Source organism: Delphinus delphis, chromosome 11 (genome assembly GCF_949987515.2).
Source record: "Delphinus delphis chromosome 11, mDelDel1.2, whole genome shotgun sequence".
Classification (NCBI taxonomy): domain Eukaryota; kingdom Metazoa; phylum Chordata; class Mammalia; order Artiodactyla; family Delphinidae; genus Delphinus; species Delphinus delphis.
The window spans coordinates 97,971,009-97,985,021 of NC_082693.1; the positions used below are offsets into that span (position 1 = coordinate 97,971,009).

The 14,013-nt window shown below is 35.2% G+C and overlaps 1 protein-coding gene across 1 annotated transcript in view; it reads right to left on the bottom strand.

Moving 5' to 3' along the window:
* SMC1B (structural maintenance of chromosomes 1B) overlaps positions 1-14,013 on the bottom strand; it is an 85,506-nt gene that overhangs the window by 14,971 nt on the left and 56,522 nt on the right. The window contains exons 13-17 of the mRNA XM_060026004.1: positions 10,536-10,673; positions 10,122-10,238; positions 8,574-8,680; positions 2,255-2,396; positions 1,238-1,383 (exon numbers count right to left, since the gene is read on the bottom strand). Coding sequence (XP_059881987.1) covers positions 1,238-1,383; positions 2,255-2,396; positions 8,574-8,680; positions 10,122-10,238; positions 10,536-10,673 — 650 coding nt within the window. The remainder of the gene's footprint in view (positions 1-1,237; positions 1,384-2,254; positions 2,397-8,573; positions 8,681-10,121; positions 10,239-10,535; positions 10,674-14,013) is intronic.

Genomic DNA, 14,013 nt, shown 5'->3' on the forward strand with positions numbered 1-14,013 from the left:
CGGACTCTAGAGCACAGGCTCAGCAGTTGTGGCACGCGGGTTTAGCTGCTCCGCGGCATGTGGGATCTTCCCAGACCAGGGATAGAACCCGTGTCCCCTGCATTGGCAGGCGGATTCTTAACCACTGCGCCACCAGGGAAGCCCCACTTACCTTATTTTTAAAGCTGTACAATTTTTCAAGCTGCATTTCTCTTTCAGTATAAGTTCTACATTTTAGAACATCAAACCAAGAGAAAGAGTCTCTTAGCAAGAGAAATGTCTTACCAGTTAAGTCATTATGCACCTGACAGTCTCAACTTTTTTTACTGCCACCACTAATGTAATGCCTTCTATCTTAATGAGGGCTTGGGAGTTTTACCAGTTGAAACAAGGTGGAACTTTAAAGAGGACCCAGAAGAAGGACCAGAAATGAAATTAAATAAATTAAGAATTATATGGTTTTTAAAAGTCTGATGACAGAGATGTGGTTCTGTTTAAACTAAATACGAGTTTTAAAAAAAAAATCAAGAGTAAATGAACTTATTTCCGCTCAAAAATTTTAGACAAAGAATTTTCTGGCTGTATCTTGAAATACTAAAGGTCTTTGAACATTGTGGGAAATTGTGAAATGCCAAGAGGCTGAGCAAAAACAGAGCTCATTTCATCTGATCACTTATGTTTGTGTCAGTCACACAGGAAAGCAGATGTCACTGTGGTGCAACAAGCCAGCTGACTCAAAGTGTTATTGGTCATCATCATGGCAAACATACCTGCTTATTGTGTAACAGGTACTGTTCTAAGTACCATATGAACACTCACTTATTTAATCCTTACGACTATTCTATGAGGTAGGCACTATTATTATCCCCATTTTACTGATGAGAAAACGAAGGCACAGTAAATAAGCGGCGAAACTGGGGCATGGAACCATGCAGTGTAGTTCCAGATTCTGCGCCTCACCTGCTATGCTTTGTCACACAGACAGACTAGCAGGAGACTCCCCAACAGGAAGGTACTGGTGTCAAGGGGATTTAGGGAAAGGAACTCTTTATATAGGTCCATTTTTTCACCCACCAAAAGGAACTATTCACTCTAAACAACTAACCACCTCTCTTGGTTTTCCCCAAACTGCAATGCTTGATAGGTGTGATGTGGGACCAAAAGCAACAAGGGTGTATATTCAAATAATAAGACTTCCTATAATAAAATTCAAATTGATGGTAAACATCTTTTAAACTCTGATAAACTTCTTAATCACCTATCAACTGCCAAAAACTTCTTCCGTTCCTCTTCAATTTGAGCTTGGACTTTCTCAGTGTTGGTAATCTGAGTAACAACTGTGTCCTTAAGTTGCTGCCGTTTCTCCATGAGTTCATCCACAATTTTCAGACAATTTTCTTCAGCCTGAATGGAGATGATTTACATTGTAGATTTACCATCTTCCACATTAATAAGGTCAATAGATCATTTTATTATTAATACAACAAAACCAGCCATTCCAAGGTAAACCCCTATCCTGTAGGCTGCCTGAACCTCTACCACAGAACGTGACCCACCCTTGTTTACACTTCCGGGTAATCACTACCTACCTTTCTCTTTCACTTCGGAGTCATTTCTCAGCTTGCTGCCGTCTGACTTCTGTTTCCACTGTCAGTGAAAATGTCCTTGCTACCATGACCTCTTAATTGGCAATTTTCCAGATTCTGACCTCTTGAAATTGCCATTTTCCAGACTTTACCTTTTCGACAACTTTCCTCACTTCCTTCTCCCTCCCTCTCTGATGTACTTTCCTACTTTCCTAACACCACCCCTTCTGGCCTCTTCATAACCTATGTGGCCTCTCCTTCCAGAACTCCATCCTCGCCCCACTGCTCTTCACTGCCTTCCTCTCTGGTTGGAGCCTCACCCACTCACATACGGATTCAATTTACTCCCCTAAACCGGCCTAGACTTCTGTTATCTACGTCCTCTCTAACTACCTGCTGGAAATTGCTATTTAGATGTCACACAGGGAAGTCATGCTCCACAGGTCCAGAATTTTCTCTCCTTAATCTCTCCTCCTATCCACCAAGTTAGAATTCAGGACTCACCGTGTCACACCCCTCCCAGTATCTAATAATTCATGAAGCTGTGTGGACTGTACTTCAAGTATTTCTCAAATGTGTACCCTGCCCCCACCTTCTATCACTATTAGAATTTTTCAGGAACTCAACAAATGTTTAATCATGGAAGAAAGTGATCATTTCAATGACTTCAGCCACCCATCATTAATTACCTTCTTTAGGTTATCGATGTCTTCTCTACCTTTCTGGATAGTTTCTTTTAATGTGTTAATCTTATTCAGTTTTTTCTTCAGCTGATTGCGACTATATTCAAGTTGAACATTAAGCCGAGTATTTTGTTTCTCAAATTCTAATCTAGTATAATAAAGTCAAGCATTACAAGTGGTAAACAGAGTCCTTCAATTATTTAAACTCTTTTTTAGTTTTTATTATGGAAAATTTCAAACAAATACAAACATAAAGGGAATACTATAATGAATTCCCATATAGCTATCACCCAACTCTAATAAAGTATCAATTCATGGTCAATCTTGTTTTATCTATAATCCCACTCATCACTCCTTCCCACCACTGGATTATCTAAAGCAAATTTCAGACATCTTATAATTTCATCTATAAATATTTTAACATGTATCTCCAAAAGTGAAGTGATTTTTAATACATAACCATAAACTACTATAGGTAGAAATGATAATAACATCTTTAATATCAAAATGCTATCACTGCCAAATTTCCTGGGTCTCATTAATTAAAAAAAAACTGCATCAGGATTCATACACTGAATATGAATATGTTTCGTAAATCCTTTAAAATCTATAGTTTCCTTCCCTTATCTTTCTCTTTAAGTAACAATTCATATGTTTATTCTTATTTAATTAGCCAATCAGTCTTTTCAAATAGCTATTCATTCACAAACTCCAAACTTGGGAATTTAAGAACATGTTCCTTCCTGATGTACTTTCCTACTTTGCTAGCTTCCTAAAGTCCCCACAAAGAATTCCAGCATCAAAAAGACAGTCTCTTCAACAAGCGATGCTGGGAAAACTGGACAGCTACATGTAAAAGAATGAAATTAGAACATTCTCTAACACTATATACAAAAATAAACTCAAAATGGCTTAAAGGCCTAAATGTAAGACCAGAAACCATAAAACTCCTAAAGAAAAACATAGGCAGAACACTCTTTGACATAAATTGTAGCAATATTTTTTGGATCTGTCTCCTAAAGCAAAGGGAAGAAAAGCAAAAATAAACAAATGGGACCTAGTTAAACTTGAAAGCTTTCGCACAGCAAAGGAAACCACTGACAAAAGGAAAAGACAACCTACTGAATGTGAGAAAATATCTGCAAATGATATGGCTGATAAGGGGTTAATATCCAAAACATCCAAACAGCTCATACAACTCAACATCAAACAAACAACAAGATTAAAAAATTGGCAGAAGATCTGAATAGACATTTTTCCAAAGAGGAAATGCAGGTGGCCAACAAATACATGAAAAGATGCGCAACACTGCTAATCAACAGGGCAATGCAAATCAAACCCACAATGAGATATCACCTCACACCTGTCAGAACGGCTATCATTAAAAAGAACACAAATAGCAAATGTTGGCAAGGATGTGGAGAAAAGGGAACCCTCGTACACTGCTGGTGGGAATGTAAACTGGTGCAGCCACGGTGGAAGACAGTATGGAGGTTTCTCAAAAAGAGAACTAAAAATAGAACTACCATATGACCCAGCAATTCCACTTCTGGGTATAAATCTGAAAAAACAAAAACTCTAATTCGAAAAGATACATGCACCCCAGTGTTCATAGCAGCATTATTTACAATTGCCAAGATATGGAAGCAAACGAAGTGTCCATCAACAAATGAATGGATAAAGAAGATGTGGTTTATATATACAATGGAATATTACTCAGCCATAAAACAGAACAAAATTTTGCCATTTGCAGCAACATGGATGGACTTGGAGGGTATTATGCTAAGTGAAATAAGTCAGACAGAAAAAGACAAATAGTGTATAATATCACTTATATGTGGAATCTAAAAAATACAACAAACTAGTGAATATAACAAAAAAGAAGCAGACTCATAGATATAGAGAAGAAACTAGTAGTTACCAGTGGGGAGAGGAAAGGGGGGAGGAGCAATATAGGGGGAGGGGACTGAGAGGTGCAAATTAGTAGTTATAAAATAAGCTACAAGGATATATTGTATAACACAGGGAATATAGCCAACATTTTATAAAAACTACAAATGGAGTATAACCTTTAAAAATTATGAATCACTATATTATATACCTATAACATATAATATTGTACATCAACTATAACTCAATAAAAAAGCCGTATCTCTAAAAAGAAGAATTTCAATACCAACTGTAGCTCATACGTTCTCCACCCACTCCCCCTCACATAGCCTCTGCTAATATAATCGTTCATTTAAGAAACATTTTAAAGCACTAATTGTATCAGATACTGTGCTAAATACTAGTAATACAAAGGCAACAACAATAATGATAAAAACAAAGAGTCATATTTAATGAGAGGTTACTATATGCCAGACACCGTTATAAATGCTTTTACATGAATTAACTCACTTAAGTTATATGACTCTCTGAAGTTGGTAATACCACTATCCCTATTTAACAGTTGGGGAGACCAAGGCACAGAGAGGTAAGTATCTTGCCCAAGGCTACCCACTTAGGAAGTGCTGGAGCCAGGCATGACACACTCAGGCAAGGGCCAAAGAATCCCTGCTCTTAATCACTGACCATGCTGCTTGTACGAGTGGTTAAGAACAAACCCTTCAGGGGTTTATTTCTGCTGCAGGAGGCACACGCACAGGCTGTGTACGAGTGGAACACTTCTTCACTTGGCTCCAGGATACCACTTTGGCTTTCGTCTCCCCTCACTGGCTGCTCCTTTAATAGTTCCTTCTTAACTCCTCAACTTGCTTACATAGCCTAGGATCTCTTCTCTCTTCTATCTACATTCATTCCCTTGGTGATCTTATCCAGTCACATGACTTTGAGTACCATCTGTATACTGACAATCCCCAAATTTATATTTCCAGCCTGGACCTCTCCCATGAATTCCTAACTTGTATGTTCAACTGTCTACTCTACTACACCTTCAATTGGATGTCACAGGCACCTCAAACTTAATACCTGGGATACATAATGGATAAGCTACTGTAAGTAATAAGAGGCATTAGCAAAGTTATCAGATGTTAGATAATTTAAAATTTGATACCATTTTTCTAAACCAGTAGAAGGCAACTAGGAAAATATCACAAAAATAGATACTAGTCATAAGAGGAAAAAAACTACAAAATATCTAGAAATTAAGAACACACAAGATCTTTATGGAAAAAACTTTAAAATTTTAATAAAGGATAGAGATGATTAGAATAAATGAAGATATATTCTATGTTCTTAGATGAGAGGACTTAATATTTTGAAGATGATCTCCCCAAATAAATCTATAAATCCAAAGCAATCTCAATCAGAGTTCCAGTTGTATTTTTATGATTGATTGGCAGAACTCCTTAGCAAGAAACTATATTGAAGTTCAAGCAGACTACAGAACAAGGAATATGACAGGGATAAAAAGGGGCATTTTATAAAGATAAAGGGATTAATTCAGCAAAAAGACATAATGATCCCAAATATATATGCACCTAATCACAAGGTTTTAAAATACATGAAGTTTAACTGACAGAACTGGAAGAAGAGAATGAGAGATCCAAAAGTACTTAGAAATTTCAACACTCCTCTCTTAGGAAATGCTAGACCAACTAGACAGAGAATCAGTAAGTACACAGAAGACCTAGCAACACCAATCAACTTGACCTAAGCGCCACTCAGAAAACACTCCACCCAAAGCACAATGCATATTCATTTCAAGTGTACATGGAACATTTACTAAGATACAATACATGCCATGCTATCAAATAAGTATCAATCAATTTAAAAGGATTTAAATAATGCAAAATATATTCCTTACCACAATGGAATTATTAAAAATCAGTACCAGAAACATATCTAAATCCTCCCCCCACCACAACAATTTCTATTAAATTAAATAACGCTTCTAAACACCCCATAGGTCACAGAAAGAAACCACAAAGGATATTAGAAAATACCTTGAATGGAATGAAAATGAAATAAAACATACCAGAAGCAGTGGGATGCAGCTTAAGCGGTACTTAGAGGGAAATAAACAGCTTACATGAAAAGAAGAAAAGTGTAAAATAAATAAAGCAAGCTTCTACCTTAAAAAGCAAGAAAAAGAAGAGTAAATTAAACCCAAAATAAGTAGAAGGAAGGAAACAATGTAGTTAAGAACAGAAATCAACAACACAGAAACAGATAAACCATAGAGAAAACCAATGAAGCCAAGAGCTGGTCTTAGAAAGGATCCAAGGATCCAAAGGACCTCTAGCTAGACATCAAGAAGAAAAAAGACAAGACAAACTAGCAATATCAGGAATGAAAGAAGGCACATCAGTACAGATCCTACATAAATTGAAAAGAATAAAAAGGAAATATTAATAACTTTGTTAATAAATGTGATAACTCACATGAAATGCACAAATATTCCTTCCAACACACAAACTACCAAAACTCACTCAAGAAAAAAGATATCCTGAATAGCCCTGTATCTAATAAGGAAACTGATTTTGTAATTTAAAAATCTCCCATAAAGAAAGGTGGGTAGCCCAAGTGGCTTCACTTGAAAAATTTACCAAACTTTTAGGAAAGAAATAATATAAAAACTCTCCATGAGAAAACTCTCCATGAGAAAACTCCATTTTATGAGTCTGGCATTACCCTGATACAAAAATGTGACAAAGACATCGCAAGAAAAGAAAACTATAGGGCAATACTCTCATGAATATAGATACAAAAATCCTTAACAAAATTTTAGCAAATCAATCCAAAATATTTGAAAAGGATACTACAGCATGACCCAGTGGGCTTCACCCAAGGTATGCTAAGTTGGTTTAACATTCTAAAATCAATCAGTGTAATTCACCATATTAATAAGCTACCCCCCCAAAATAAAACCCAACCATACAATTATCCCAAAAGATAGCAGAAAAAGTATTTGACAAAATTCAACACTCATTCACGATAAAAAATTTCAGCAAACTAGAAACAGAAGGGAACATCCTCAATCTGCTAAAGGGCACCTTAAAGTTAATATCATACCTAAACGTTAAAGACTTAATGCTTTGCCCCTAAGACTGGGAATAAGGCAGGATGTCCACTCTCACCACTTTTATTCAGTACTGTACTGGAGGGCCTTGCTAGTGCAATAAGACAAGAAAATAGAAGGCATACTAATTGGAAAGGAACATATAAACATGTATGTGTATGTATATTTTCCCCCTTATTGTCATTTGTCTTCTCATTTTCTTCAAGATGCTTTTGCCATGCAAAAATTGTTTTTAAATTTCTATACATTTGCAGTTTATCAATCTTTTCTTTTATGGCTTCTGGGGTCTGTCATACTGAAAGATCTTCCCTAATCTGAGATTATTTTTTTAAATTTTCTTATGACTTATTCTAGTAATATTTTTATGCTTTCATTTTATTTACATTAAAATATTTGATTCAGCTGGAATTAAATCTGAGTCTAAGGAATGATGTAGGGATTCAAGCAGGTTTTTTTCCAGGATGCTAACAAATGTATTCCAACTGAGTTACTGAAAAGTGTATCTTTTCTCCACTGATGAAATGCACCTTTATTTTAAATCAAATTTCCCTTATAGATCTGAGTATATTTCTGGACTCTGTGAGCCAGTACCTCAAGATTTAATTAAGATAGCTTTATCCTATGTTTTAAAATCTGGGAGTTCTAGTCCTTTCTCATTACCTTTTTCATATTTTTCTTAACTAGTTCTGAATGTGAACTCTAGAATCACCTTATCCAGTTAAAAAAAATCTTGTCCATACATGTATTGAGATGATACTTAAAGTACACTATAGATTAAATTAGGGAATATCAACTTCTTTACAACATTGAGTCTTCCTATGAAAGAACTAGTTTGCCTTTCCTTTTAATTCACATTTCTGTATATAATTCTCAGTCTTGTTTGAAGGTTTCTTTATATATTGCTTTCACATCTTAGTTTATTTATAAGTAGTAAGTATTTTACCTTTTTCCTCTCTACTATAATTGGGATATTTTCACCTAACATATTGTCTCCCTGGTAGTTTGTTTATAGAAAGGCTACACAATTTCATCCATATATGGATATTTACAGAAAACTAAATAAATTTTAATAACCACTGTGTAATTATTTCCCCATTCTCTTATTTTGTATATTTGTGCTTTCTCTCTTTAAAAAATTGTGGAATAAAAGAATTAGATCTCTTTATTAAAATAGGAATGATTACTAGCTATTTCTTGACAAACTGAAATGAAGACTACCTCTGGCAAATTCCTTTAAATTATGAAATAATAGTTACATTTATATAAGAGTAACTGCTTACCAACATCTTTTAATAAAAATACCTTTTTTGATCAATTTCTTGTTGCTGTTTAACATGTCTGTTCTCATATTCACGAATATTTTCTACACCAATTTCTTCACAGAAGTGTTGAAAAATATCATCTTCAACCTTTTAAATTATTTTAAACCAAGTGGTTTAATAATTAATTTTAAGAAAATACATAGACAATGCTTAAATCTACGTTTTTCCCACCAAGATTTTCCTGGATTAGGCCAAAGACTAATCCCAACAAGCATCACTGTACTCTGAAAAGTCAGTGCTTTCTCTTTCTTTAACTCCATAAACTACGCTTACCTATTTTCAAATTTCTTATTCTGAAAACTAAGTAAGAAAGCTCATAGCTGGCCTTTTAAGTGTTTTGCCCCTATGAAGTGTTTAATACAAAATCGGAAGTATTTCATTCACCAAAATATAACATGCTACATAAATACATAAAATATTCTTTATATTTGAGTAATACTTTATATTTGAGTAATACTCTTTATATTTGAGTATATTTGAGTCTTAAGCAGTGTAAAACCAAGAGGACTGAAGCATAGAATTAAGACTCAAAACACCTGGAACAACTAGAATGAGCCATATCTAACAAAATAACATTTAACATTAATATTTTTAAAGCCCTGCATTTATGTACTATTATAGGATAAGAGAGACTTGTTTTAACAACAGGACATGTTAAAAAACTTTCAGATTTCAGTTTAATATAAATTAAATATGAAAGTGATATGACTGACACAACAGTAAGCTATAAATTGCATAAGTAGATAATCCAAGCCATGGAAAGTTATAGTTCTATGTGCAGAGTTCCAGGGTACTCTGAACTGGTCAGATAGTATTTTTACATTATTTTTTGTTCTGGGCATTGACAAATAACAGAGTACCCAAAGGCTGGTTACCAGAATTGGTCTTAGATCCATAGTAAATGTAAATAACTAGGGAATTAGGGGTACTTAACCTGGAAAAGAGATAATTAAGGGGCAACATAAGTGTAGTTTCAAATCATGTGGTAAAAGGCAGAACCAGAGGCAATGGGTGAAAGTTATTGAGCGATGGTGTGACAAACAACTTTTTAAGGATTAGGGATAAGCAACAGCGGAATGAATTAAACCAGAAAGTGTCTGTCACTTTATAAGCAGAGGATAGATGATCATATCTTTGGTGCCCCAGAGCCAAGCAACTGTGCCTGGCATATAATAAATGTTCAAGAAAAAATTACTGAGTAAATACACAACCTTAAAAGATGACACAAATGACAAAGTTCTTTCCTTCTTGGTGTTAAGGGCAGTGAGAGAAAGAAAGTGGCTGCAAATTTTACAATGGACAAGGAGAGGCTGGAGAGCTGAAGAGAATAACCATGTATACTAGTCATTTTCTCTTGAGATTAGCAATAGTGGTTCTCAAAAAAACACAAGGAAATTAATTTGGCAAACCAATAGAACTTAGCATTTATCAAACTTTGCTTTAGCACATATTGAAGAAGCCCTAAATTTGGTATCTGGTCTAGAACTATATTCCACATGCCATTTAGTAATAATATATCATTCATAACCTTATGTATCTTTCCTTCAAATTCCTCAATTCTTCGTTGCCGTTGTTTGATTCCTTCACTCAACATAGTACATTGAGACTCAATATTTAGCAGTTCACTTTGTAGCTGAGATTGTTCCTGATTACAAAAGAGAAAAAAATGTCTTTTTAACATGGCCATTTTAGCTTTATATAGTGAAGCCCAAAACATGATAGGTATCTTTCAGAATAAAAAGAGAATCTGTGAGATAAGGTAAATTCAGGTACAACTGGATAACAACATTAACAACCATAAAAATAAAGTAACTTAAAGAACTATAATATACCTCAATCATGGGGAAAAGTATAAAAACTACATGGTGCTTTATAAATGTAATTCCTGAAATTCTATGTCCTGGTTCTAATTTCCATCAAATTTTATGTAAGTCTATGTTACCTGGTAAAAAGCAGCAAGGTGCTTCTTTTTAATTATTTCTAGTTCACTTTGCGAATATTTGAGTCGTGTATGAGTTCCTTGTACTAGAGTCTGTATTTGTTTCAAATCTGCTTCCTTGCGAAGTGTCTTCATTAAATCCTAAAAAGGAAGGGAAATATAAAAATATTTTATAACAGACAACACTTTTACTTTTCACAGTGCTTTCATATGACATAATTCACTGCTTTTTACATATAACCGCATCCACACTCCACCTGCCCTTCTTCTGATACTGGGCAATTAAGTACATAAGTCATCTGGAGTAACCAAGATGCCATACAACATCCTCAAAAACCTAACTATCTTCCTAACAGGAAATGGGCATGAAGATGAGGAATGGGGAGTGCATGTTCCACCCAAGGCACAAAAATGGCATAAATGAGATCATATGATATGTGTTGCCTTGTTTTTAGTGCATCCTTGTCTTGCCTCATCCATTTCCTTCTCCCTTCACCCACCCTATTACTCAACCAAATTAACTTGCTAGTATATGTTCTTCTGTGTTTTTACTCCAAGTCCGTATATGAAAACGTGTATACATACTCACCTATATATGTTGTTTTTTTCAGTCTTGTTTTACAAATTTGGAATCACATTAAACATGCTTTTCTGCCTCCTGCTTTTCTCATTCAGTTACTCACAAAGGTCAACTGATAAAGCTCTGAGTTCAGTCTTTTAATGGCTGTGTATTATTCCACAGTGTGACTGTAACAAAATTATTTAACTCTTCTCGTAATGATGGGCATGCACTTGGTTTCCAGGTTTTTGCCAACACAAACAGTGCCGCAATAACATACTTGTATGTACACCCTTAAATATTGGTGTTTTTACTTCCATGCAATAGATTCCCCAGAGTGAGCTTAATGGGTCAAAGGTATTCATGTTTTTATTATACTAGCTGGTACCAACTGCTTTCCCAAAGGCTACAATTCACATTTCTATAAATAACGTTATGAGTATGTGTTTCTTTACAACTCTACCAGCATATACATTTCCCCCAAGTCTTACTGATATGTCTGAAGTAACACTAATTTAATTTGTGTTCCCCTGAGTACTATATTCTATATTGAGCATTTTTTCATGTTTACTAGCCATATGGATTTCTTCTATGAACTGACTACTCTTATCCTTTGCCCAGATGTTTCTATCATGTCTTTTTCAAGTCATTTATAGAGTTCTCTGATACTGCAGAACCTATAGTCTTCATTTTAAACTTTAAAAAAAATGTATCCTCATTTAAAATATTTTTTAATTCAAATTTTCAATCTATCTGGAATTTATTTTTATATGTCGTATTATGGGGCACAAAATTACTTTCCCTAGATGTGCCAATACCATTTACTAAATAATCTAACCTTTTCCCACCAAACTAAAACATCATTTTAGTTGTATATTAAATTATCACATATACTGGGCCCTATTCCTGAAGTCCTTATTCTTTTTCATTAATCTGCCCATTCCTATGCCAATACCACCTCAGCTTGGTTACAATGGCTTTTCATAGTATTCTGTATGCTGGTAACATACAATACTACCACAAGTTCTACCACACTCTCTTTTGTTATACCTATTTTTTGACTAGTCTCAGGAAATTCTTCCTTTGTAAGAATTAGAGGATCATTTTATCAAATAAAAAATTCTTGGTTTTATATATATATATATATATATATATATATATATATCTTTTATTTTTTTTAACTGCATTTTGTCTTTGGTGCTGCGTGGGCTTTTCTCTAGTTGCGCGAGCAGGGGCTACTCTTTGTTGCGGTGTGCAGGCTTCTCATCGCGGTGGCTTCTCTTGTTGCGGAGCATGGGCTCTAGAGCGCAGGCTCAGCAGTTGTGGCGCACGGGCTTAGCTGCTCCGCGGCATGTGGATCCTCCTGGACCAAGGATCGAACCGGTGTCCCCTGCATTGGCAGGCCAGGGAAGTCCTCTTGGTAACTTAAAAATTTTTTTTATTTATTTACTTATTGATTTTTGGCCGCGTTGGGTCTTCGTTGCTATGCCTGGGCTTTCTCTAGTTGCGGCAAGCAGGGGCTACACTTCGTTGCGGTGTGTGGGCTTCTTATTGCTGTGGCTTCTCTTGTTGCAGAGCACAGGCTTTACGTGCGTGGGCTTCAGTAGTTGTAGCACGTGGGCTCTGTAGTTGTGGCTCACCGGCTTAGTTGCTCTGCAGCATGTGGGATTTTCCCAGACCAGGGATTGATCCTGTGTCCCCTGCACTGTCAGGCGGATTCTTAACCACTGCACCACCAGGGAAGTCCCCCCTCTTGGTAATATATATATATATATATATATATATATATATATATATATATATATTTTTTTTTTTTTTTAAAGGAAGCACACTCTCCTTATGACTTCTGAGTGGTCTGTTCTCCTTTTTTTAAAAAAATTAATTAATTAATTAATTTATGGCTATGTTGGGTCTTCGTTTCTGTGCGAGGGCTTTCTCTACTTGCAGCAAGCGGGGGCCGCTCTTCATCGCGGTGCGCGGGCCTCTCACTATCACGGCCTCTCTTGTTGCGGAGCACAGGCTCCAGACGCACAGGCTCAGAAATTGTGGCTCATGGGTCTAGTTGCTCCGCGGCATGTGGGATCCTCCCAGACCAGGGATAGAACCCGTGTCCCCTGCATTGGCAGGCAGATTCTCAACCACTGCGCCACCAGGGAAGCCCTCTTGGTAATATTTTAATTGAACTTGCATTGAAGTTATATTAATTGGAGGACTTCTAACCCAAGAATATAGTATGTCTTTCCTTTCAGTTGTTTTGTCCTTCAATAAGATTTATTTTTCTAATAGTTACTGTGCCTTTATACTTATCTTTATTCCTATTGTGAGCAGAAATTCCTATTCCTATTATTCCCTTTTTAGATGCTTTTTGATAGTATAGAGAAAAACTACACAGTTTTGTTTATTTATATAGCCCTTCCATTATCTTATTAAATCTAGTAGTTTTTAAACTACAGTCTTATTATCAGCAAAGAGTCAATTTTTCTCTTCTTTTCAAAAATTTATACAAATTATTTCATTTTGTGACTATATTTAATATAACTTCTAAGATCATGTTAAATAATAACAGTGATAGCCCATATCTCTACTTCCTGATTTTAACTAAAACAGTTTTTATGTTTTACCATTTAGCAATTATTTCTGTTAGTTTTGGGTAAGAGCTATTTTTTATTTTATTGAAGTGATTTCCACCAATTACTCTTCTACTTAGAATTTTAATTAGGACTAGCTGCTGAACTTTATCAAATGCCTTTTTATGTATGATCATATGATTTTTCTCCTGCCTTTAATTTGTTAATGTAATGGATTATGTTGATCGATCACTTAATACTGAAATACCCATGTATTCTTAGAAAAAATTCCATTCAGCAGATGTATTTTTCTTTTACTACATTGCTAAATTCTCTATAGTAATATTTAATTTAG